Raw genomic sequence first — 26,516 nt, forward strand, 5'->3', positions numbered from 1 at the left:
TCTTGTTCTTGCTTAGGCTGGTCTTGAACTCCTGACCTGAAACAGTCTATCTGCCTTGATCTCCCAGAGTACTGAGATTACAGGCCTGAGCCATGGTGCTTGGCCTAGAACATGCTTGTTTTTCTTGAGGTGTTTGTTTTCTTGTGCTAGATCAACCTAATCTTTATTTAATGTTAGTATTCTTGGTGACAAGGGAGATAATATACATGGCTTCAGTAAAGTTGGCAACTAAGTATCACAAATGTTTAATTCTTTTGCTAGGGAACCAGCAAACCTGAGCATGTGTTTCTTAGATAGCTAAAATGGTATAACAAAATTAGGGATGGGGGGGAGCACTGTAGCAGACACCAGTGAGGGACCTTAGATTTTATGTAAAGGTCTGTATACCCATTTGATAATTTACATATTCAGTGAATGGATGGAGTTGAGAAAAGGAGCTTAAAATGCCCCGTGCTTTCTGATTGGACCAATTTGCTGCAGAGCATTTTCATTGGGAATGAAATATGAGGCTCAGCTGGCACACCAAGAACCACATGCCTCTCCAAGAAGGGGAAAGGTGTTCTTGCCTGAGAAAGTCCCTGCTAATGTGTCTTCCATCTGCAAAGTCTTTGCAAACCTTCCTGGGACTAGCCCAGTTCAACTGTACTGGGGCACTATTCCGAGAGCAGACTGTGCATAGCTTTGCAGGGAAGGGAGGGAACAGCTGTCCCCTGGGTGCACGTTGTACAGGACACTAAAGTCTTTGTGAGAATCTTCCTGAAGAAACGATGCTTTACATAAAACCTAAGGTCCCTCAGTGGTGTCTGCCACAGTGCTTCCCCCAACCCCAGTTTTGTTTATGCCCTTTTAGCTATCTAAGAAGTACATATTCCATACTCTGGTTAGCTAGCAAAAGAGCTGAGCATTTATGATATTTAGTCAGATAAGGTCTAATGACCAAATATTCGCAGCCATTCACATTCAAGAAGTATCTGTTAACTGCTACAAATTCAGCAAGGGTTTGTTTCCTTTTTGTTTGGGGTGGTTGCTGGTGCCTGCCCTAGGAGGGGAGGCTCACAGTTAGCTTGGGGGTCCTGTGTATAACAGATGGAAGTAGTGCAGAGAGGTGGAAGCCCCCCACCAAGGGAGGGATGGGTGGTTGCTGAGGGAGCCCAGAGAATGTAGTTAGTGCTGTTGGATGGATGATCAGGAGTTTGAGTCAGGACAAGGAGAGGAAAGAGCAGGAACAGGGACCCAGAGGCATATCACCACTCAGGTTACAGGTATTTTCATATTTGTGCTTGGATAAGATAGGAGAATGGATGGTATTTATAAACTTGAATCTGTGAGCTATTGTTGGAAATTGAGCAAATGGGGGCCCATGGTGGGTTTTAAGTTGTCGATAGAATCCTTTGGGTTTGGATTCCAGATAGATCACTGGTACCTAGAGCTCAAGGCTCAGATAAGGTAAAAACAGGGAAGTGAGGAGGCCCCCACCCAGCAATGCTGGCCTTGGCCTTAAGTGGGCTGCTGCAGCTGTAGGGCTGCACATGGGAAGAGAGGGACCAGAGACTTCTGGTGGAAAAAACCAGTCACATAAACATGAATGGATGAAGGAGAGGGACTGTCAGGGCTGGCATGGTGGCTGGATCTCTTTATAGCTTTGCCCCCCAGTCTTTCCTTGTTAGTCATTAGAGTGGGTTCCAGATTCTCTCATCCATATGTTTAAGCTCAGCTTTCTCTGAGTTCAGCTAATGAGGGCTGTCCTGGGGGAGCTACTACAATTTATGTTTTACAATTTTGTTATTAGGTGTGTTCCACCAGCTGGACGTTTGCTCACTGGTCCCACGAGCTGATGGTCCCACGGGGGCCAGTATAGACTTCCAGGTTGAGACAGTGATGGTAGAGGTTGTGCTGACAATATGATGCCTAGCTGATGCCTGGCTTTATCTCATTTAGTCACTCTGCTGACTCGGTGAAGTAGGTGTTAGTCATTACTCTGTTTTTCAGGGAAGGAAACTGAAATACCTAACCTGCCATTTTGCTCTGGAGGAGCAGAGTTGGGATTCAGTCCAGGCTCTGGGGCCACACAGTGCCTCTTCCTTCAGTGAGGTCTTTGGGGGGGAAGATGGGCTTTCGGTTTGGAGTTAGCCAGATCATGAAGACCTGAGCAGGGCTGGCCTCGGGAGGAGCCTGACAATGTGGACTCTTTGTAAATCCTGCCCTTTTGTGCAACACAGATTTGAAACATAGCGCTATGTACACATACACTGAATTTGTTAGAAGGTCCCTACACACGGTGTCAGATGTCTTTAAAGGTGAAATTCGTTTATAAGAAATGTCATCCTGATGAAGTGTGCGTTTTAAAATCATAGAAACGGTTGCCTTAAAATTAATGATGCATTGCAAATATCAGGGAAAAAAGACCCATCCAGTATAAAGATGATTAAAATTCAGGTCAGAAGTCTGACTTAGTCAGGCTAAATTTTTTAATGAGATTTCAGAAAATTAATTGGGCGAATGCATTTTTATTCTTTTAACATGTAATTTTATGCTCCTATTTTTTTTTTAAAGGATTAGTCAATGTCTGAGCCTTATTGTGGTTCAAACATTTTAAACTCAAATTAGCGCAGATTGGGGGTATTTGTGGCCTAATTTGATCTGACTTGGAGGAGAGAGCCTGTCTCTGGGTGGGGGTGTCTACAGTGGTCTAAACTAGGCCCCTCCCCAGGTTCCCAGTTATTCCCACCTTTTCCTGAGAAGCCAGCAGCATTTCTTGGGACAGTGGGCTTGGGGATAGAGATAATTCAGGGCCCTCAGTTCCTGCCCACCAGGCTTCTCCTGCTGTCCAGGGTCCTTGTTCCCAGAGGCCCCTCCATCCGCCTCCTTTTTCAGATCCAGTGTGTCTGCCCCAGAAAGCTCAAGGCTTCTTCCCTGGGCCCACAGCAACTGGTATCAGAAAGTGAGGCAGTTAGGGTGGGATCAGCATCCCTGTTTCCTCCTTCCAGCCCCGTACCATCTCTTCTGCCTTTGGGGGGGAGCTGAGGGCCTCCATACCCTGGGGAAGAGGCGGTAGAAGTGGCCTCCCATGGCATTGCCCTTCAGGATAACCCTAGAAGGGAGGCTGAGGGCTGCCATTGTCTGGCCTGGTTTCCTGGCACAGAGCCCTGGGTAGTCCATGCAGGGGGCAATGAAGTCACAAGGCTGTGTCCCTTACCCCCCTGTAGGTGCATGGCAGCCCCCCAACTCACTGCAATCCCCAAGGTCATTGCCAGTCTCCGGTCAGCAGCCTCTTCCTGTGGTGGAGATATTCTTGATGGTGATTATAACAGCAGCTGAGAACTCCCTGGCTTGTTTGCCCTGCCAGACACAGCCCTGCGTGGTTCTTCCCCAGCCCAGGGGAAATAGATGCTGTCATTGGCCCATTTGACAGACCCAACAATACCAATCAGCAACAACAGCAGTGATAACAGTTAGCACAGAGGCTCAGACAGAGCAGGAGACAATAAGCAGTACATGACTGGTTTTCTCAAAGGCTACCAGGGTGATAGGTCATTAGTCAACAGTTAACACTATTTGGGCCACCATTATGTACGCTGTTCTAGGGAGAGCCCCACAGACCCTCATCATCAACATTATCTCCCAGAATCCTCAGAGAAATCCTAGGGCCAGTCACTATCCCTGTGTATGTACAACCAGCTCAGAGTCACTTGGCTAGAGGGGTTACAGGGTCAAGAATGGAACTTGCTGGGACTGACCCAGAAGGGGAGGAAGGCTTTGCAGGTGGTGACAGAGACATGGTCTCAAGGGCAGGAATGCACTTCATTTTTGCCTTATCACTCAAAGCCCCCAGGTACCTCAGGGCCAGGATTCTGCCCCAGGAGCCTCAGGTATCGAGGTGCCCACATCTCAGCAGAGGCCCCCCCAGGGACAGGGCCCCACACCACCCCCTTGAGGGTGGTAGAGGCCCCAGAGCCTGCTGGACTGGGCCCCTGTGCACTGTGCCTGCTAAGCTGCCCTGCCTGGGGAGCTCATTCCCCTAATTAGGTCCAAGGGGCTATGATAGGAAATGCAAATCTGGGGCATTCATATGCAGATGAGCAGCTGGAGCCTCTGCTATGACCAGAATGTCACCCATATCCAGAGGAGCTTTGGGCCTCACCGTGGAACTAGGCAGCGCAGCCTCCCTGGGGAGGTAGGGTGTCACAGCCTCTGGCCAGCCTCACTAGTCACGGGGCGATGCACCCTTGGGGATCACTTCCTCCAATCCCTGCACTGTACTTGGGGGAAACTGAAGCCCAAGGGGGATCCCTCTCTGTGACACCTGGTAGCCGACTGGCTCTAGATCTGACAGGAAGCACATGCCTCAATTTCCCAATTTGTAAACTGGGCTTAGTAAATGTAGCTTTGTGTGGCTATTAGGAAATTGACAATCATAAAGCCTAAGATGCTAGGGCAGTAACCGAAATGTAGTAGGTCCTTAATAACCGCAGCTTGTCAGATTTTTATGAGTATGTGCAATTCTTCCAAGTGCTGTGAAAGCCCCTGTTGTTTTCTGAGGGTTTGTGATACTGGCCGTATTCCTAGTGGTGACAGCAACTGGGTCAGAGTCTCACTGTGTGCTGGGCTATGCGAGGCATGTTCCATTGTGTCAATCTACAGACAGGCTCCGAGCACTTGCTGTAGGTAGGTCAAAGCCTCTGTGCAGGGAGACATGGGGGGACCGAGTCAGGAGCACCCTTATTAGTCAGGGGGTCTCAAGGGAAGAGTGGAGGATTCCCAGCCAGCAGGCCCCCAAAGGCTCAGGCGCTGTCATCCCCAGTGCCAAGGGCAAATCTTACCTCTGCCACTCCTTACTGTGGGTCTGGGGCAAGTCACTGCTAACCCTCCCAAGCCTCAAATTCCTGAAATGGGTGTAGCAGTGAGATTCACTCACAGGGTCGTTCTGAGGACTCAGCAAGATGGCACGTGGGATGCATCTGCAGGGATCCCAGTATGCAGTGAGCAAGAAGCCTGCTTTCCTTGGGCAGGCTCTCCGCAGCCTACAGGTTAATGCCATTAGTCAGGAATGTGCCTGACAGACATGGCCACATGGTAGGAAAATTCATCCTCCCCCTCTCGGGTGGGTCCCTAAGCAGGACCCACCGTGGCAGGTCATTCATTCTGCCTCAAAACTGCAAAGTCAAGCCTGGCCCAGCTCTTGCTTTGGACTTTCCTTGCTGGCTCTGGCAGGAGGGTGTTCCTTAGAGGTTCCCTGGCACAGAGCTCTGGGATGCAGCAGCTTAGTGGAAAGTGGGCAAGGCACAGGCTGTGTGGCTGCTGGGACGGGGAGGAGTGGCCCAGGGACTCTGGGCTTCTCTCACCCTACCTGTGCAGGTCTATCATAACAGTGGCAGGGGTGGAACACCCACTGTGTGTGAGAAGTGACTTACTTGCTGCCTTATGCGATCCTCAGCAAGTTTGTGAGATAAGTACACATTATAGCCCTGTTTACCAATGAGGAAACTGAGGTACAGAGCGGATTATATAACTGCTCAAGGTTACCACCCCGTGAGCAGCTGAAACAGTGCGGGGACCAAGCCTGCCTGGCCCCAGAGCAGTTCCAGGGACTCCTGGAGGGGCCCGTTGGCTTGAATCTCTGTATCCCAGGTGAGGGAACTTCCAGTGTGCAGCCCAGTTACCTGCGTCTTCTAACCTCTTGTATGATCCTGGCCCAAATCTGGAAGAGACATTTTTACTTTTTCTTTCACTTTTCTAACGAGTTTTATTGTAGCTAAGTCATGGTTCAGGGTCTCAGGGCAGGGAGCCAGGTCTCCTCTTACCACGCTGGGAAAAGACAGGTGTTGGGGTGAGGTGGGGAGGAGCCAGTTCACGTCTTCCCAGAAAATGTGCCTTCTGCCCAGGCGTCGACCCAGGCTGTCTCGCCAAGCAGTTCCTGGTCTGGTTCTGGCTGGGGAGTGGCTGTCCAAGGGGCAGTCCTGTCATTATTGATGTCTTCTGCCACGGTCCTGATCCCGTGGTAACCTAAGGTAGCTCACATTGCAGCATGGCCCTCAGCAAAGACCCATTTTCACATTGGAGGGTGTGGACACTTGTTCCTGCCTCAGTGGGGCCTACATATTTCTAGCCTCACCCCATCCCCCAGAACAGCAAACATTTCTGTGCACACCTGTATGCAAGGCATCCAATCCAGCAGCAGCCAACCCAGGCCCTCCCCTCCTGCCACCACCCCACTGGGCAGGCTTTGGTGATACCCCATTCAGGAGGAGGGAGTGGGAGCTGTGGTGGGTGGGGGCTGGGGCTCTGCCTAAACTCTCAGGGAAGGCTACTTAGAGCTGGTGACCTGGGCAGGGCTGGGCCCGTAGGCCTCAGTTTCCTCATCCAGCAAATGGAGACATAACCAGGCCCATCTCACTAGGCTACCGTCTCTTCTTCTTCTGCCCCTTCCAGGGTACAGCTTTGGTGCCCCCCCCCTTTTGCAGAGAGCTCATTTGCACATTGTGTCATAGGGCCTGTGTGTCCAGGGTACAGCCTTGGTGCCCCCCCCTCCTTTTGTGGAGAGCTCATTTGCACATGTGTCATAGGGCCTGTGTGAGGGCAGCTGGCCACTGCCTCATCTGGCCACTCCATCCCTGGCAGCTCCTATAGCTTCATCAGGTTTCAGCACTGACCCTGCAGTCATTTTGAGTCTCTAGTTTCTTCATGTTCCCATAAAGGGGACAGTTTATCCAAAGAATGAGCCCAGGCTGCAACTTTTAACCTCAGTTTTCCTATCTCTGACGTGGGACTTGCAGGGTCAGGAGATGGGACAGTATGTGTGGTGCTATGGGCTGGTGAGACCTCACCTGCAGTCTGAGCAGGGCCACCACGAGCCCAGCAACCTGGGTGCCAGGCTGGGCAACCTTAGCAAGTTGCTTTTACATCTCATTCAGATGTTATTGTACACACTGCGTGCAGGGCCCAGGCTCAGGGATGAAGGACTCAGGAATCTACAAGGCAGGAGAGGCCCTGGGCCCCACAGAGCCAGACTCACAAGCAGTTAGGTAATGAAATTGACGATGGTGCAGTGGGGAAGTAAGCAGCCAGGTTCCCCAGCAGGGGTCCCTGGGAGCACAGGGAACCTGGTTCAGAAAGCCCCTGGGGGCTCTTGGCAGGCTCTGACGGTGGATTGGCAAGCAGAGTCTCTCTTTCCTCTTAGAGGGGCACTGTTTGGGGGTTTCTATGGTTCTAGGGGTCCCCAGACAGACATAAGGTCCAGGCCCTCCATGCTAGCCTGGCTGGTAACTAATGCCATCTGTCCCTCTCTTCCAGAGGCACCCTAGCACCTTGACTTTTCGCTGCTCACTGGCAGACTTCCAGATTGAAAAGAAGATAGGCCGAGGACAATTCAGCGAGGTGTATAAAGCCACCTGCCTGCTGGATAGGAAGACAGTGGCTCTGAAGAAGGTGCAGGTAAGCCATGACCCTGGGGGGTTGAGAGCTGCGTCCTAGGAGCCAGCTTCTCCATCTGGACATTGTGGTCCTGGGCCAGTCCCTCCTCCTCCCCTCTTCTGTGGCCAACTCATGGAGAGAACCAGGTGGACTCATGTGATATGTGAACCCGAAAGGAAAAGAAAAGTGTGGATGCCTTGAGCACCTGCTATATACTGGGTTGTGCTAGGTGCACAAGGAAGCTTGACGCAGTGCTCTGGGTGAGGTTATCATCCCTTTCAGATGAGGAAACAGTGCAGAGACTTAATTACTCCAGGACTGAAGGGGAGTCAGAGGAGCTAAGGCACAGACCGTGTCCACTGGTGCCTGCGCCCCCTCCAGGATTCTGGAATCCAGGTGTTCTTCCTGTTCTCTGTGTCCTTCCTAAATGCAGGAATGGGATTGAGTGGCAAAGTTACAGGCCAGGAACATGTCCACGACTGCCACTGGGCCCATCTGAAGGCTGCTTTACTGGAGGAAATAGCTTTAAGTCCTCCAGCAAGGCTTCCCAAGCCCCTGGCTTTGCTCCTTGGCCCTTAAAAAACAAAGTTAACATCCTGGACAGCAGAGGCCCAGGAGAGAAGGGGGTTAGGGGGCAGGGGAGATGCCACATGCTACTTCAGTGTGCTGGAGAGGAAGGTGGGCTTCTCTGTCCAGAAAAGACCCAGTGTCTGCTCTTGAGCTTTCAGGAAGGGGCTCTTTCATGCTGGGGTGGGTGTTGTGGTGGGGCTACTGAATGCAAGTAAGTTAGGGGTGTTGGGGACCCCACGCAGTACCAGGGGCACTTCACCCACATCCTGATGAGTCCATGCAACAATGCAGCGGGGTCAGGATGTAGCTCCATTTACAGAGGGGAGACCTGAGACCCCAGCGTGTGTCCTGGCCAGCCGCTTCCCAGGGCATCACCTCAGCCTCCCCCTCTCTAAGCTGGGCACTAACTCCTGCCTGGGGAGTGGTGTCTGGTGAAGTTCTGGCAGGCCTGACCCCAGGAGGGTGCTCAGGAAGCATGAACAGGGGTAAGAGCTTGATCCAGTTTACTGAATTGCAGATTGTCCTCTAAGAGGGTAGGAGAGCCAGGACTTGAATATGGCCCACGTGGCTCCCCATGGGTACTCGCTGCCTGATTCTAACCACTCTTCTCTTCCTCCCCCCCCTCGAACCCCCAGATCTTTGAAATGATGGACGCTAAGGCAAGGCAGGACTGTGTCAAGGAGATTGGCCTTCTGAAGGTGAGTGCCCTCAGCCGAACATTAGCCCTCTCTTCCTCAGGGTGGCCCTAGGACCCCAGTTGGGTCACATCATGTCCATCATAGCCCAAGGGTGCCAGGGACCCATAGTCTCTGCTGAGTTCAGAAACGATGACTTTTGGGCACAGGTTGTGAACGTCTGCATGATCAGGCAGGAGTGGCCACTGCCCGTGGCTCTGTCCAGCCCTCAGTGTTCTGCCCACATATATGTGCTTACCCCACATCACACCTCTTGGTAGACAATGGCACCTGACACAGAAGTCCTCCCCAAAGAACTCCCCCATCGAGTGCACAGTGACCTGCTGACTGACTTTGCCTGGTAGGGAGCAGAGTGCAGGCGTCGGAGCAGATCACATACTGTCTGGCTCCAGCTCTGTCTCATCTTCTTTTTCTCTCTCCTCTCCTTTCCACCTTCCTTTTCAACCTTTTCCTTTCCTTTCCATTGTGCAGAGCACGCAGTGAATATTCAGCCAAGGCTCTGTGTTTCCCTTCTTCCTGGCCTCCTGCTCCCAGGGAAAGTGCCCTGCTGGATGTGTCAGCAGCAGGCCTGGGGTGCTGTGAGCAGCGTCAGGTGTGGGGCCCAGCTTTCTAGGTGCTGGAGGGCACATGCTATTAAGCTCTACCCAGGAACCCCATGAGGAGAAGGCAGGAGCATAGCCCCTGGGGAGGCCCCCATGCCTGCCCAGAAGTAGTGGGCTAGGTGGAGCTGGCTGGCTGCATGGGGGTCCTCCCAAAGGTATGGCAGTGTGTGTGTCTGTGGTTGGCCCCAGAGCCAAGGATAACAGACCTTTTTGGGTAGGCATTGGCACTGAGCTGGGGTGCCCTCTCCTAGGAAATCTCTCCCTACTCCCCCATGCTGAGGATTCTGCCTGGGATCTCTGCTGTGACAGAAAAGAAAAGGTTCTGGCTCTGGAGATATAGGAGTCTGGATAAAACCCTGATGTCTTCATTTACAAACTGCGTGGCCTTAGGCAAATAACTTAATCTTCCTGAGTCTCAGTTTGCCCATCTGCTCAATGGCAAAAATACCTGCCTCATAGTAGGCAGTCAACTTGGCATCTTCCTCTCCCATAAAACTTGCAGAGTCTGCTTGGCAATTTCCAGCAAAGTGGGGCTGCTGGTGGCAGGGACACCTGTCAAAGCCACAACTATAGGATTTCATATCAGCAGTGTATGCTGCAGGCCCTGGCCTGCTTTCTCAGGCCTGGGTGTTGCCCCCAGGGACTCCTTGGCTGGTGGAGCCTAGGAGTGGGCCATACATGGTGACCTTCCTGGATGATGCAGGCTGACCAAGGGACCAGGGAGTCCGGGGGAAACCTGCTTCCTGGGCAGGCTCTGCAGAGGCCAGGTCTCAATCCCTGAATCTGGAAGGCCAAGATGAACCTGCTTCAGTAATAGTGACAGTGGGTATTATGGGAAGTGGAGGACATAAGGCTGGAGGTATCAGCAGGCCAGATAACCACTCGGAACAAAATGGAACCCTGAAGCGGCTGGGGTGAGTTTTGAGCACCTGCTGTGGTGGCCTTTGGCCACAGTGGGTAATGGAGGCATGGCTGGAGGCAGGAGGTGTCCTTAGTAATATTCTGACCTGTAATAGTGTCTAACTATTACAGGTCAGAAAGTACCCTTCAATAACATGTTTATATGGTCAACTTTGGGATGCAGTTGTGATCTTGAGGACTGTGACTGATGATCTGGCCCTGGGGAGTGGGTGTCCTAATGTCCTGAGTGATTGCCCTCTCCCTGCCTCACAGGCCATCTCCTTGAATGTAGGAGTTCTACATGTGTGTTCCAAGTGCAGCCTGCTCTGGGTAACTGGTCACAGAAATATGCCACCATAGCCCCTGCCTCGAAGTGGCCTGAGCCTGGCTGGGGAGAGGATTCTGTCCCTTCCTGGAGCAGCAGCATGGCTGAGTGCCATCAAGTGTGGGTGTCAGAGGTGCTGCACCCCTTGCTGACCAGCTGTGTGGCCGTTGGTCAGCTTTTGACCTCTCAGGACCTCAGTTTTCTCATCCATGCAAGGGGTGTAATGATGACAGTGCTTTTCAGGGTGTTGGCGTGGAGATGTGTCTGGGGAGTGTCGGGCGGTGTCTCGTGTGGTGTGCACTCAGCCCAAGGCAGCCCTTGTTGTCATAGACATCTTCTGCCCGCCCACGCCAGCCCCTTTCCAGAACGCCAGTCCAGCTCCCTTGGTATCCCACGGGAAGTCAACAGGATATGCCAGGGCATGAGGTGCTTCCTACAAAACAAAAGGAAACATGGTTCTCACAGGGGCGCCTGGCACATCATCCATATCATTCGTCCTGAAATCCCAAACCCTAAACTTCCAAGCGTACAATGTGGTGGGGTCAGCAGCTGCCGAGTGTGGGACAGGAAGGTGAGCCTTATTGGAACACAGGCGTGTGTTCATGCATTTGGCACAATTTCTGAGCACCACTGAATGTGAGATTTGGGTGCGCAGACCTGGGCGGGGAAACTCATGGACAGATTCCTTCATGTCTGGAAGGGGCTTGGAACTTGAGAGAGCAAAGTCCCTGAGGGCAGAGATTTCATGGTAGGCCCTTTACTCTCTGCCCCCCCTCCCTTCTGGCCATCAGTCCACCCCTTAGCAGCCTCTACCACAGCCAGGCAAAGCGTAACCATGTCGCATCTGGGTAGCACTTTCTGCGTCCCATGGCCCAAGTATCTTTTCTGGACCCACCTGGGCTCTCCACAGGCCACAGGCTGGGAAGTGAACTCCATATGGACAGGGGTCTGGGTCACTGGACCAGGTTCTAGGCTCAGCTTGGCCCCAGCTGCCTGTGGGCCTGTGGCCAACGCCTTCCCCTCTGTGGGCTCAGGATTTAGCCAAGGTAACACCCGGGGCTCCTTGTTGCCTGTGCCTTGTCTGCCTGGGTGTGTGTGTGGTGGTGGGGTGTTCCCCAGTCTCCTGGCCTCAGAATCACCCTAGGAATCGGGAGAGGAGCCCCCCCCCCCACCTGGAGCAGCACCTCCTCACCTGAAGCTTTAATTCCCACCCGAGTCCCCTCTCATTTTTCCAAGTTTTTGGAGAAACTGTGATGTCCAGACTGCTGATGACCTGGCCAGATTTCAGGGATCCCTCCTGAGAGGGCTGAGATTTCCCAGTGATGGAATGAGGTGAAATCCAAGTGGAAGGTGAAGGAACAAGGTTACTTACCACAGTAGCAGCCTGTCTGGAGATTTTAAAGCACTTTGCTTGCTTTGATAGTTCTTTTATTACTGAAAAACCCATCCATGGCATGTGGTGTGTGCTGAGGGCAGCTGATGTTAGGTTTAGCTCCAGGATGAGCTCCCAAAACTGAAATCCAGGCAAGGAGGGGTTTCAATAAAGGCACTGAAATAATTAAATGGACAAAGGAAAGACCTTCAACCCAGGGCTCTGGAAAGCTAGAGATCCCAGTGGAAAAAGTGATCCTCATTGATCCCTGCCTCATGCTGTATACACACAAAAACTAACTTGAAGTGCATAAAAGCTAAAACTGTAGTGTAAAGTTTGTAGGAAAAAAACTGAAAGAAATCTTCATAACCTGAGAAGAAGCAAAGTTGTCCTAGGCAGAACACAAAGAGCATTAACCGTAAAAGAACAAAGGGCTTATTTAGATTTTATCAAAAGGAATAACTTATGCTTATCAGAGACCTCATATGAGAATGAAAAAGGAAGTCACAGATGAGGAAAAATACTAGAAAACCTTGTCCAACAAAGGATTTATAATAGATACACAGTGGGCAGGGAAGGAAGAATTAAGACCTGGTTCTAGGCTCAGTTCAGCCCAAATACATAGAAGGTGCAAAAAAAAAGATGTATAAAATTGTAATACTTAAGTCGCATTTGACTTCTGCAATTACAAGAGATAGAAAATACAAGATAACAAATTTTGGTATTATATATTGGATATTACAGTTTTAATACAGTTTTTGCCTTTCTTAAAATGTATATATATTTCTGATACTCTCTGTATATTTATGTATATATGTAGAATATTTACCTGTAAATCTCCTTATAAATCAATAATAAAAAGATAAATAACCCAATAAAATCTGTATCTGGTCTGACCCCTTCAGAGCTCTCAGGGTTACCCACTGCTCTGAGGAGAGACCAGAGGCCTCCAGTGCCCTGTAAAACTGGTCTGCCCGGCTGGTACCCCAGCCCAGCACTGGGCTTGCTCCTGTTCCTACTGTCCGACTGGCCACAAGGCATGCACCGGGTCCCCCTCCCCACAGGGCCTCTGCCCAAGCTGTGCCCTCCCACCCTCTGCCTCAGCAATGCCCATTCCTCCTTTGGACCTCATCCAATGTCACCTTCTCTAGGAAGTCCCCTATGCCATTCCCTCCCTCCACCGTCTGGGCAGATTCCCTCTCCATGGGCCCGCTGAGTCCTCTGTGACCATTTCGCAGCACTGTCTCCTCTGATTGGAAATGCCTTCTCCGAGTAGCTGGCCTGCCTGGCGGGAGTTGGGTTGTGAGAGAATCGGCAGCTCCTCCCTTGGCACACCCTGCCACCAGCTTTACACCTGACATTTTTCCTCTCAGGACAGGGTAGCTCTTTGTGCTTGCTGCTCTAGCCCGGGCATTCCCGGTTTCTAAGGACATTCATGAAATTCAGGAGCTCACGCTGGAGCCCTGCCCAGGCCCAAGTGGGTTAGCATCTGTTATCTTCCCTTTCCTGAGTGGAGAGTGAGCCCCCAAAGGCAGCCTGGCTCAGCATGGCTGCTGCACAAGGTGCGAGGTGGAGGGAGGTGGGCCCTGCCCTCAGGTGGCCCATGGCACCATTTACAGCACTGTGACACATGACGGGGCAGGCCTGGGGGACCGGGGAGAGAAGTGGGAGGGACACAAGGGTGCACACATGCTGGCCTTGACAGAGGAAAGGGAGAGGAGCCCAACCTGACAGAGAAGTGGTGCGGGCTACAGAGACACTGATGGAAGGGGTCCCAGGTGAGGGTGCAGGCTGAGCAGCTCGTGTGTGCTACTGCTTGAAGTCACCTACTTGTTACTGACCTGGTGTTTCCACATGGGACCCACCTGCCAAGATAAGCAAAAGAGCTCCCTTCCTGCCACTCCTGGGAGCCATGGCCGAATATGCTGCGCCTGGATCCTGACCTCAGGGGGCCTCAGTCCCTTGGTGTGTCTGGGCAACCCACCCTATATGCTGAGGGGGCCTGAGGAGCGGACAGGGAGTGGACACCTGGGTGGTGAGGGGTCAGTCTCTGCAGGGACCTGGTGGGGGACTGACACGTGGGGAGGAGCTGGGGCTGTTGGCTGGGGCCTGACTGAGGGGGAAGCCCACTCACTGCAGACAGGCTTGGGGAGTGAAAGAATGGGGGGTGGTGTGACCTGGTTCCGCCCAGGTCCTGCCTCATTCTAGAATCCGAGATATGCTCAGGTTAGCATGCAACGTAGATGCATGTCCTTCTCCCAGCAGCTTCCGGGCCTCTGAGAAAGCATGCTCAAAACTGGCCTCTGGATATTTGAGTCTATTCTGCTGTTCCTAGGTCCTAGAATTACTGTGGTGTAAACAGTTTAATTAAAAAGAGTTGTGCAGGGTTCTTGCAGGGCCTGACTTCTGCCCATGGGGCACCATCCTGCTCCACACTCTGTTATCAGCAAACACATTGGCGGTGTGCGGACGCCGCAGGCAGGGTCTTAGTGCCGAGCAAATTAGCCAGGCGGCTGTCTCACCACAAGTGTGTTTTCAAAATTTCACAAGGGATGCGCCAAAAATTGAGAAAGTAGGAAGGAGGAAGGGAGTGTGGCCCAATTGTGCCCTTGAGAGTTGTAGGTGGCGAGGAGGAAGAGGGTCATTTCTTTTTTTCTTTTTTTGCAGTTTTTGGCTGGGGCTGGGTTTGAACCCACCACCTCCAGCCTATGGGGCCAGCGCCCTACTCCTATAAGCCACAGGCGCCGCCCAAAGAGGGTCATTTCTACAAGTGTCTGTTGAGTCTTATGTAGCCCTATGCAGGTGCCATGTGATACCATCTCATCTTCACTTCTATGCTTTAAAATACTATGCCCATTTTACAGATGAGGAAACTGAGACTCAGCCCACCATCACCAAACATAGGCATTTCCCCTGGCGGGTACCTCTCCAGCAAATGCCAGGGCTATTGTCACAGTGCTGGCGTGGGACAGGCGCTGGGGCCTCACTGTCTCTCACCAGTGTCTTCCCTCCCTCTCTGTCATCATGCAGCAACTGAACCATCCAAACATCATCAAGTATCTAGACTCGTTTATCGAAGACAATGAGCTGAACATTGTGCTGGAACTGGCCGACGCTGGTGACCTTTCCCAAATGATCAAGGTGAGGCCCAGCAGGAGTGTGGGCGAGTGTCTGGGGTTGCCCCGACACAGGGCCCAGTGCTGCAGCCTCTCTTCAGCCTGAGTTCCTTGCTGCTCAGCCCCTTTGCCTGCATCCCCAGACCTCAGCTGTGGTCTGGTGAGGGCTCTGTCAGGCTCTGCCCCCTGCTGCCTTTGCTGAGGTTCTTCCTTTCTTCCCGTCAGCCCCCAGGAAGCTCAGCTCATGTGAGAGCCCTGTGGGCAGAAAGCAAGGCCAAGCAATGCTCAGAGAGGCTGGTGGCTGGGAGAGGGCCACTGCCTAGTCTGTCCACAGGCTCAGGAGCCTCTTCTCCCTTGTTGGGTCAGACCCCAGTGTCTTGTAGGTCCCACTAACTCATTTCACAGAAGGGGGAAAACAGCCCAGAGAAGTTAAGAGACTTGCCTGAGGATATCCAGCATTATGGGGACTGAGCTGTGCCTGTGGCCCAGGTCTCTGTGTTCCTGGCCTAGGACCCTTCAGTGGACATCGTCCCCAAAATGATCTCCCCAGCTCTAGAAGGGGATCACCATTTTCATGTAGTAGACCAGGTGTCCTCAGATTATGGCCCACGGGCCACATGCGGCCCTCCTAGGACATTTATCCGGCCCACCGGGTGTTTTTGCTGCCCCTGCCTGTCATTGCTTAGCAGCTGACTCATCCCAGTACCCACAGTCCAGCTCTCCAACAGTCTGAGGGACAGTGAACTGGCCCCCTATTTAAAAAGTTTGAGGATCCCTATAGTAGACAATGCCTGGGGTCTTCAAGAAGTTGAACAACTGGCCAACTCACATGGGCAGGCTCAGTGCCAAGTCTGTCTCATGCATAGCACCCTCGTACCCACACACACACCTGCACCCACATTGTCATGCTTCCCAAGGTCTCCAGATCCTCTAGGAGTCTGGCACCATCAGCCACTGCAGTGCCCCTGAGAGTACCTGCTGTCAGCTCCCACTGGACCAAGCACACTTGTGTTTTGCTATCCCCAGAGAGCAAGCTCAGAGAGGTATAGTCTCCTGCTCAAGGTGCACAGCCTCTAAGTGAAAAAGCCAGGTCTGCCTGAGCCCCAGGCCCAGGCCTCATCCCCTCCCCTGTACCTCCCTCAAGACCCTGGCTTCCAGCCTGGTGTGATGGCTCATACCTGTAATCCTAGCACTCTGGGAGGCCATGGCAGGTGGATTACTCTGAGCTTACAAGTTCAGGACCAGCCTAAGCAAGAGCAAGACCCTGTCTCTAAAAATAGCTAGGTGTTGTGGCAGACGACCATAGTCCCAGGTACTCTGGAGACTGAGGCAAGAGAATTGCTTAAGCCCAAGAGTTTGAGGTTACTGTGAGCTATGATACCACAACACTCTACCAAGGGCAACAAAATGAGACTATCTCTCAAAAATAAAGAAGACCCTGGCTTTCCTGTTGGGATCCAAGTTTTTAGGTCACTGTCATGAGGCCCCCCTTTGCTCCCTCCCCTGGGCCCCATCAGCTAGCTCCTGAGTGAGGCTGGGCCCTGCATAGCCCCCACCCTACTCCCAGCTACAGTTGGAAGCAAGCCCAGGCATGGACTCTCCATCTTTCCCACCAGGCACTGGGGACTGAGCAATTGTTCAGTGCTTGCTCTTCTGAAATTTGGCTCCTAGGAATACAGGTGTTGCTGGGAAGTGGCATTACTTGAGCTGTTATCACCTGCTTTTATATTTTTGTTGACATATTAATGTATTTGCAGGGATGTTAATCTCCACATGGATCCCAGGTGGGAACAGATGTGCTATATCATGTCTTGGTTCTCCCCCCGCCTGGCCACTGGACTTGTTCTTCTCATTCCCGTGTTTTCCTCTCACTGAACATGCATGCACCACACACCCACTGTGTGCCAGTCCTGGGGTGCTGCTGGCATGGGTGCTGCCTTGAGGAATCCCCAATTCTAATAGGAAGGCAGACCTGTGAGTGAGTAGTTATGAGCTAACATGAATAGCCAAGTTCAGGGCCTGAGGGAGTCAGGGGAGGCTTCCTGGAGGAGGTGACACGTGAGCCAAGACTTGAGGAGAGATAGGCAGTCCAGAAGCAGGAGCAGCTTGTACAGGGGCTCAGGGGGCTGGAAGGCACTGTGGTGCCTTGGGACACGCCACAGGTGGGGCAGAGTAGGACCATCGGACCACATAGGCTTCCTGCTCCAGGCTCAGAATTGAGGCCACACCCCAAAGCCAGAGAAGCTTCCTTAGACTCCTGGCAGAGAGCAAAACTGGTCAGCTCTGTGTTCTAGAAGACTAGATGCTGAGTGGAGATGAGGGCAGGGACAGGCAGGTGACAGATGAGAGGCCCTACCTTGTCATTCTCCAAAACAGTCCCAATGGACCCCAGACATCCTTGTCACCTCTCTGTCCATGGAGTGGGTCTGGGGTCCAGACAGGTGGGTGGAGGGGGGTAAAACTGTCTCTCCCTTGAGCCTTAGTTTCTGCCCTGTCCCGGGGCATATATCAAAGAGGAACCGAGGCACGTGCATGTTCCTTCAGGCTGAAAGAGGGGGGAGGCGTGTGCTGGTCCAGTTAGTATCATACCTCTGCCTGGGCCTGGCCTGGGATGCAGTGTCCCCTCCCCAGTTGGCCTCCCCTGCTCCCTTTCTTGACCTCTCTAGGGACGGTGCTGGCTTGGGGCTCAGATTAATCTGTGACCCAGCAGAGCTGAGTCTAGACCAGCTTCCCAGAGCCTCTGGCCCCTCCTCACCTGGAGCGCTGCCTCCCCTTCCCTGTAGCCCCCTCCCAACACCCCTTCTCACTGCCAGTGGCTCCTGTTCCCTCCTACCCAGCTCAGCTAGAGGTCCTTACCTTTGGAACCTGGCTGGGTATGGCCTCTGGTGGGAAAGGCAAAGCCATTGGGAGACCCAGCCCCAAGTCAGACGTGCCCACTGGCTGGCCTGGGGCAGGTTCCTGTGCCTCAGTTTCCTAATCTGTGACTTAGCCAGCATAGCACCTTCCCACTCCCAGGCTGCCTCTGGGTCTCCAGCACAACACGGGGCTTGCCAGGGCCCTAGCCTGGGGCCACCCATGGTCACCCCACTGGCCTCAGAGGCCACCAGCCATTTAGGCCTATGTCCCAAAGACCTGAAGCCACAGGGCCAAGCACTGCCACCATGATGCCTTCGTTATTTATGAGGAATAGTAAATCCAGGAGCTGCCACTTCTCTGGAACCCACCAGAGACCCTACGCCTTCCTGCTAAATGTCAGACAGCGCTTATAGGACGTGACATTTAGAAAATCACCACTCTCGGCCCGCACATCCCAGCTTAAATGCAGTAATGAGGAATAACTAACATCACAGCGTAAATAACATCCCAGCCTGGCCTACCACAGAGGGGGTAGGGTCTGTGCTGAGAGCCAGATAGTCCCCCTGTGGGGTCCTTCTCTCAGAGGCACCCCAGAAGAGCCTCAGGGGATTTGCTGCAAGGCCCAGGCTTCCAGCTGTGACCATCCCACCGCTCAGACCTGGATCCCACCTGGGTGTCTTGGAGCACATTCCTAAACCTCTCTGGGCTCAGTCCCTCATATCAGTGGCAACTGGCATCCTCAGAATTAGGTTTCAAGCTCAGGCCCTGGTCCAGCCATGACTCTGCCCCTGCTCTGTAGCCTCAGTCTCCTCATCTGTAAAGCAGGCCCAGTCCTGCTCAGGGCCCAAGCAATGGCCACACACAGCAGGCACTTGGCACCCTCTGGCTCAGGTCCTTTCCCAGGCTGAGTGTGTGTCCGGTCGTCCAGTTCAGTTCTGCCTTCTTTGTACCCGAACGGCTGCCCTGACAAATGGGCCTCCAGCGTTGCCTCTAGCTATTTTGGGAAAAGGTGGTTGCTCTGGGTGAAAAGCCCCTGAACTAAAATCTGGCCCTCAAGTAACCGGTGTGCAAGGTGTGCCCTGCCCCCCACGGGCCTGGCACCCAGGAGATCCCCATCTCAGATGCTCCTAGCCGCCTCCTTCTAGATTTCTGGCTCCTTACAGCTCATTCAGTGCAGCCTGAGGGCTTTTTGCTTTGTTCTTTTTTTTTTTTTTTCCTGGAAGATTAAATATGTTTTTCCAATGAAGTAGACTGATGCCTGTTGAAATGGGGGTCCACTGGAGAACAGCAAACCCACTTCCTTGAGGTTCTCACCACGTTTGTTAACAATTAAGCTCCAAGTTGGTGGTGGCAGCTCTGATTTAGCCACTAAATGTGTCCTGGTGCTACCCTCCTGTGCCAGGCCAGGGCTGGGGGCAGGGAGGGTCCACACCCAGTCTGCTTCTGCAGGAGGTTCCAGAAGCCCTGTGAGCAGTGTATTCCTGGTCTGGATTTGATGTTTATTCAGCAGCCTGACCCCCACCCCCATGCCAGGCATCAGCTGCCTGCTGGGGAAAGGATAGGGTACCATCCCACAGCCATTGCCCCAGAAGCTCACTCACCTGGACTGTCCATCTGTCTGTGCCCCCACTCAGTACTTTAAGAAGCAGAAGCGGCTCATCCCCGAGAGGACTGTGTGGAAGTACTTCGTGCAGCTGTGCAGCGCTGTGGAGCACATGCACTCACGCCGCGTCATGCACCGAGGTGGGTGCCCCCACCCCCACCCCAGGGACCCCAGGTAGGACCTCCCTTCTGACTCCTTCTGGCTCCTCAGGAGTAGCCCTGGAAGGAAGTTGGGCCACTCTGTGTTCCCCACACAGGTGGGTGTCCCTCAGCTGCACACATATGTCCTGTATCGGGGCTGCCCCTAGTGGGTGCACTGGTGCTAGATAGTTCACAAGCCACAGGAGTGGAAACCACGCTCAGTTCACTGTTTCCAGTCTCCAACACTGGCTCAGGAGGTCAGGGGAAGCCTCCCAGGGAAGGGAACCTTGATAGGGACTTTAACGTCTTAGCAGGAGTTGGCTGGGCTGACGATGTGAGATACCTACAAAGGAGTGTCCCCCAAAGTTGACAAGTTGTAGGTGGTAGGCTGCTGGGCACTCTAGGTGGGTGTTTCCCTGCTCCCTCTCCATTCACTTTCCTGTTTATTGGTGTCCACCATGTGGGAGGCAGCCCTCTAGACATCAGGCATAGCACAGGTGCCCCACTAGTGCTTCATTCATCACATAGATGTTCACTGAGTGCCTGCTGTGTGCCAAGCACTATTCTAGGTGTAGGGATACCAAAATAGAAAAGGAAACGGCAGCACAAAAGTCTCTGCTGTCCCAGACCTGACAGCAGCTCTGTGAAGCAATTTAAGTTAGACCCATTTTACAGCTGAAGAAACTGAGGCTCAGAGAGAGAGGGTAAATTTCCTGAGGTCCCACAGCCAGAGGCAAGGTGGGGTCTTGCCTAGAGCTGGGCCATTCATCACCTGGGCCTCCTCCCCAACTCCTGTCCCCCGACCCCAGCCTCCTACTCCCGCGCCAACCCCCTTCTCCTTGCCTGGCAGACATCAAGCCTGCTAACGTGTTCATCACAGCTACTGGCATTGTGAAGCTTGGTGACCTCGGCCTGGGCCGCTTCTTCAGCTCCGAGACCACTGCAGCCCACTCCTTAGGTAAGGGGAACCCTGTCTGTACCCAGACAGCCCCTGGGGGTCCTCCAGGGAGATGCAGGGGTTCTTCCCACATGCCTTTGGTCAGTTAGTGCAGGAAAATGCCTTTCTTGAGCTCCAGAGCTTACTCATCTATGCAGAAGAGTAACCTAGAATAGAGAAACTGAGGCTGAGAGGAGCCTGGTCAGGCCTTCCTGCACCTTCCCGTCACTCGCGTGCGCGGTGGGAGGCGTGTCTGCTGCTGCACACCATCTTCGGCCTTCCCATTGCTTGTAGTCCCCATCGTGGGCACATCACACTTGGTCCATCTGTCTGGGCTGTTTCTAGTTTGTGGCTTTTAAGTAGGCGGTTTTGAAGTTGTGGGAGCCAAGTGTGAATCCAGGAGGAGATGACATTAGAGCTAAACCATGAAGGTTGACTAGGAGCTATTGGGGCAGGAAGGGAGTGAACAACATCCCATGAAAGGGAATGGGAAAGTCTCAGCATGAGGTCGAGCAGGTACCTTGGTTTGGCAGAGAGGCAGGTGCTCGGAGGCTGCAGGAGTGGCAGGAAAGGTAGGAAAGGTAGGCAGGGCCTTGAAGGCTGAGCTCAGGGTCTGGATGCCATCCTGGGGCCAGGAGTGTGGAAGGGCTGGGCTCAGGAAGAGGCCTGGGCAGGTATGTTTGGGGGCACAGGAAGCAGTGGCAAGCTTCAGAGTCCACATGCCAGGTGCCTGCTTGAGTTTGAAACCTGAAATGATGGGTGACGGAGAATTTTTCATTTAATTAGGAATTACAGGAACCAAGGTCCTGCAGTGGAACATGGAAATAGGGTCTCCCGTGTATTACCCATAGGGTGGGCAGGGCCTCCAGATTTCCCAAAACCAGTTCTGGGCTCTTTGAGGTAGGTTTGCAGGGGAGGGTGCCCCTGAGGCCCTTCTGCCTGTGTCTGTAGGAGGGAGCTGGGCATGGGCATCTGGGCCCCTGATATCCAGCTGCCTCAAATGCTGCCCTGCTCCGCCTCATCTCACCCCACTCCACTGCTCAGGCCAGGAAGAACCCTGAGTGCCTGTGGCAAGCTGTGTGTGCAGCAGCATTGTCTGACGAGGGCAGAGGGGCTTTCTAGATGACACACTCTCCTGTGGAAACTGTCACTGTTCACACAGGTCTCTGTGGCTTCGACACTCATGTCACGCACAATTAGAGAAACGTACTGATCCTGGCGAGGATAGCTCTACAGGTGGGGATGAAACTCTCATTCCTCCCACCTGGGGACATCTGGCAATGCCTCAGGAACTCTTCCTTCAGCTCCAAAGAGAAGGATGTGCCAGGGCCTGTCTCCAGGAGCTTGTGATGCTCTCCAGTCCACTCACAGCCCAGAGGGGCCATAGGGTCCTTCCTTTTTGCCAACTAGGAGCTTGAGTAATTTTCAGAGGTTGCATGGCAGCAGAGCCAGGACCGAGCACAGACCTCTCCTTCCAGAGCCAGACTTTCTTCCAGAAACCTTGAGGCTGGTGCTAGAGCCTCCCTCTAAGAGCCCAGACTCTTACTTTCCAGGTCCCCTAAGATACTTCCTTGTGAAAAACCAAGCTTTTTGGCTGATTTGGGACTGTTTACTTATCTGGTTTAAGAGCTTTGAAAAGCTCCAAGAAAATTCAAGGGAAACTGTCAAAGAGAAGAGTTAAAACTGCTGCTTCCTGTCCCTTGTCCGTCAGCTCCGAGCCTTTCTCTGTCCCACTGCAGAAAAGACTGTGGCGCTCGTCAGAGCCAGTTAGGATCGCGACGTCAGGAACGAGCGGACGCAGTCTCATCCGACAATGTGATTTTATCAACTTGGACTGGTGCACTTATTATATTAATGAGAAGGAATTGGAACTTGGGAGAAAGCCACCCTCGTCAGCCAGCCTCTTCCTGAGGTCTCTAAGCAGCCAACTGGGCCGAGTTATGGGTGGAAGGATTCCTCCTGGGGCCTATCTCTGGTCTAGGCCATGTGCCCATGTCTAGGAGATGCCCACTGAGCCAAGGCCTACACGGGGGCTCTGAGTGCCCTACTTGGAGAACAAGCTCCCAGAAATGAGGGCTGCCCCTGTTCCTACCAGGGCTTCAGAACAGTGACAGGGCAGAGCCAACACCCAGGATATGAAGTCTCCCAAGACACAGGGAAAGACCTCCTCCCATGACAAGGATCTGCAAACAGCTGAGTCTCACACACACATTAGGTCAGGCAAGAGATTGAACTAATTACCATTGCATCGTGACTCAGGAAGGACACGGGGGCAGGGGCCCCTTCACACCCTGCGCGTGGGTATGAATTATGCATTTGCTGCATCTAATGTGCACCTACTACGCGGGAATGCCGAGGTGGCAGCCACGTTGCCCTGGCAACCACCTCGTCTCCTAAGGTTGCTGACCCCAGAGTTGGGCTTATGCAAATCTGATCTTCTCCTGTCTGCCCCTCCGTCGCCCCCTCCCTGCCTCTGTATTTGCTAACATGAGGCTGGCATGAAAGGGCATTAGTCAGTGCCATGGTTAGGCTGACAGGTGCGGTACCCAGCGGTGGCAGAGCGGCTGCCTCGGTGTCAGGAATAGGAGCCATAATTAGAGCACAGAACAGAATGAGCGTCAGACAAATTACCAGGCAGCAGATCATATTTGTCAGGAAGGATTGCATACATAAAAATTAAGTGACAGTACACGCCGGCATAATGAAAGAAAAATGAAAGATTTGCCTATACACAGCTCACAAGCTACAAGCAAGTGTCTCGCTCCGAGCAACGGCAGCAGCTGCAAGACAAATTGTGGGGCTGGGAGAGCAGGCCTAGCTCCTCGGCAGCGGTGACAAAACGGCTATGGGGTGATCAAGACGGGCAGGGCCCTGCACTGCCCCTGGGGACAGGGGAAGCAGGTTTATTTCAGGGCAACTCCCATCAGGCACAAGCGGTTTGGGCACATTGGGTCTCCCAGTGTTTGGCCTGACCGTGGAGCATAAGTTTTTTCCTCCTACTTTTACAGATGAGGAGACTGAGGTTCATAGATGTGAGACCATATCCCTGTGGCCACTTGGCTAGCAGGGACTGGAGCCCCTTGAAGAGTTGCCCAGGCCCAGATGCCCTTCTCTAGGCAGCCACCTGGCAGCATGGCCTGGAGTGGCTATGGGTTGTGGATGCCCAGAGGGGGTCGAGAGAGGATCCCCAGTGAGCTTTTGGGTGTGGGGACACCTATGGTTCCTCATGCCTGGTCACAAGAGGAAGAGCCTATCCAGCCTCTCCAGCAGTGAGCATTGGCCAGAGCCTGGGAGTCATGTTCTGGCCCCACAGGGAAGGACAGAGCCTCCTCTCTTGTGGGACTGTGCTACAGTATGACGTGTCTGTACCCAAGCCTGACGCTGCTGGGATGTTTACTGAGCGGATGGATGGTTCTCACAGCCAGGCATCCCTGGATGTCCATCAGTGCAGGCACAGGGCCGGGCAGATCTGTTGCCCTGCCCCTGTGCCTGGGGACATTCTGCCAACCCCTCTGACCCAGAAGACTTGCTCTTGCAGATAGATCTCAGGCCTGAGTCCAGCTGAGTGCCAGCCCCTGATCATGGGCAGCCACCCTGCTGGCCCATCTGCCATGTTCCTGGCATTTTCATGGTCACAAACTGTTAGAGATGAAGTGACACCAGAGTGAAGGGAAGGGAGTGCCTTAAGCAAGTGAGGAACCATCTGGAACTCAGGTGCAAACTGAAGCTCATTTGTTCATTCCTTCATATATTCATTAGTTCAACAAGGATTTGTCCTAGGCCCTAGGCTGCTCCCGGGAAGGCCAAGTGGCCCCTGCCCTTGTGGACCTTCTGCCTGGGAGGAGAATCCATAGTCTTTACTGTGAACCAAACACTGTTCTGCTGATCTCTCCCCATGTTCCAGAGCGGGAAACCAGGGCTCCACACAGTAGCAGGGAGGACCTGTTCTACTAACATGGAAGCTGAAGCTGGGAGTTTCAGTTCTCAGCTAGTGAGTGGTTGAAGCAGGTCATGCCCAGCGTGTCCAGTCCCAAGTCTAGATTGTCTCCACATGTCCCTTCCTGTCCCCTTGAGGATTTGGCAAAGAAGCACAGACATCTAGCCCGAAGTCCTGCTTGGTGGGTGGATGTTGACAGGGAGACCACATCTCTCAAGTGGCTTTCCACTCCCATATGGGGAAGAGGGCCAGCTCACAGACACCAGCCTCTCCTTTATGTGAAGTCTGCCTTTTTCACATCTAATGAACATGTTTCAAACACCACCAGCATTTCAAAACATAACCAAGTTTGTTTTGACAGAAGTGTTGCATCTCGAGGAAGCGGAGCGCCTTTAATAAGCCTCCCCATTTGAGGGCTTGCGTTCTCTTCTGATTTCTGCTGGGTTTGAGATAGGGGAGATCTAGGTAAAGGCTCATGGAGGTCAGGGTTTGTTAAGTACCTCTTTCCCGGCATGGTTCTGTCCCTAGTGTGGGGAGGGCAGTGGGAATGTCTCTTGCTTGGCCCTGCTTCTGTATCTGTGTTTATGTGTCCATCATACATTCATTAGTTCATATAAGGATTTGTATCTTGGGCTGGGACAGGCTATGCTACATGCATGGGTCCCCTGGGGAGGGCCCCTGTCCGTGGGGCTCCTCCTCCTCCTGCCAGCTTCTCCCACTCTTCCACAGAATCACCACTCCCCTGGGGCCTGGGGACATGTCCTCTGCCTCTGCAAGCTGGGGACTACTTTGAAGTCTCTTGTTTTATCTCTAAAACTCATACGCAAGTTTTGTGTTGTGCTCCATAATGTTTGAGTATTTGTTGTCTGCATAAAAGCCAGGTTTGATGTGACTTATTCCCAGATAAAGCTAGCATAACAGGGAGAGGCTGTGTTAACCCCTGTAGCTTCATACACCCAAGTCAAGGACACCCCTCAGTGAGATGCACAGACCAGAGGGAGCAGTCCCTCCCTAGGGCAGGACTGAGGAATTTGCCAGGAGGCAGGGACAAGAGGGCCCTGTGCTGGCACAGGATGGGCTAACCCTCCCTCACTTAATGCTTCACAGATTCATGTACTTTTTTGTTCTGAGATGTTTACTGAGCACCTGAAAGAGTGAACAGTGAGTGAAGGAAGCTTTGTAGTGGCTCCTCTCAGATTGTGACATACGTCAGAAGCTCCTGAGGACTTGGGAGAGGTGCAGGTGTCCACACCTGGAGTTTCTGAGCCTGCAGGTTTAGAATTCAGCTGGGGACCTACACTTCTAATAAGGCCCTCTAGGTGATGTGGCTGCAGCCACTGATCGGCCCGGATGTTCTTTGATACATATGGTCACCTGGATCCTTCTGGACACTTCCTGGGACAGGCAGCTCTACCTCCTAGGTGGCCCATTCCTGCTAGGTCCCAGCACCAAGTCATCTCAGTTAACAGATGGAGATGGGCAGGTGGACAGATGAATGGGTGATAGATGGATGGACAGACAGATGCTCATGGAAAGACTGATGGTGAATGGATGAAGAGGTGATGGGTAGATGGGATAGTTGAGACAGATGGATGTTAGATGGACAGACTGATGGATGAATAGATGGGTGAATGAGTGATGGTGGATAGGATAGATGGACAAATGGGTGGATGAATGGGTGATGATGGATGGAAGGATGATAGATGGACCATCTTATCTATGGATGATGGACAGACAGATGGACAAATGATGAATGGGTGATGATTCATTGATCTGACATCTTAGAAGAAAGCTCCAAGTTACATTTGGGTGTTTGCCTTTTTTCACTTACACCAGTAGGTGTTTGCTGAGGGCACACAGAGACAGTGTGGGAGAGAGGGAACTCAAGGGTCTTGTCCCCAGTGTGGGACAACAGTGTTCACTGTCTGGCTCCATTGTACCCTTAATTCTCTGGCTAAGCTCCTCTTGGGTGACTCTACCAGCTCTTCCCACCCTCATTCCTTTTTGCTGTTCATTTTATTTATTTATTTATTTATTTATTTATTTTTTTTTT

At 52.8% G+C, this 26,516-nt stretch overlaps 1 protein-coding gene across 7 annotated transcripts in view; it reads left to right on the forward strand.

The window, feature by feature from the left end:
- Positions 1 to 26,516, forward strand: part of NEK6 (NIMA related kinase 6) — a 73,944-nt gene that overhangs the window by 32,070 nt on the left and 15,358 nt on the right. For all 7 annotated transcript variants that reach the window (XM_023510525.1, XM_023510527.1, XM_023510526.1 and 4 more), the window contains 5 exons: positions 7,291 to 7,431; positions 8,616 to 8,678; positions 14,905 to 15,015; positions 19,481 to 19,589; positions 20,440 to 20,547. In XM_023510525.1, coding sequence (XP_023366293.1) covers positions 7,291 to 7,431; positions 8,616 to 8,678; positions 14,905 to 15,015; positions 19,481 to 19,589; positions 20,440 to 20,547 — 532 coding nt within the window. The remainder of the gene's footprint in view (positions 1 to 7,290; positions 7,432 to 8,615; positions 8,679 to 14,904; positions 15,016 to 19,480; positions 19,590 to 20,439; positions 20,548 to 26,516) is intronic.

This window comes from Otolemur garnettii, unplaced genomic scaffold (genome assembly GCF_000181295.1).
Source record: "Otolemur garnettii isolate 467f Iridium unplaced genomic scaffold, OtoGar3 scaffold00014, whole genome shotgun sequence".
In the NCBI taxonomy this organism is placed as follows: Eukaryota; Metazoa; Chordata; class Mammalia; order Primates; family Galagidae; genus Otolemur; species Otolemur garnettii.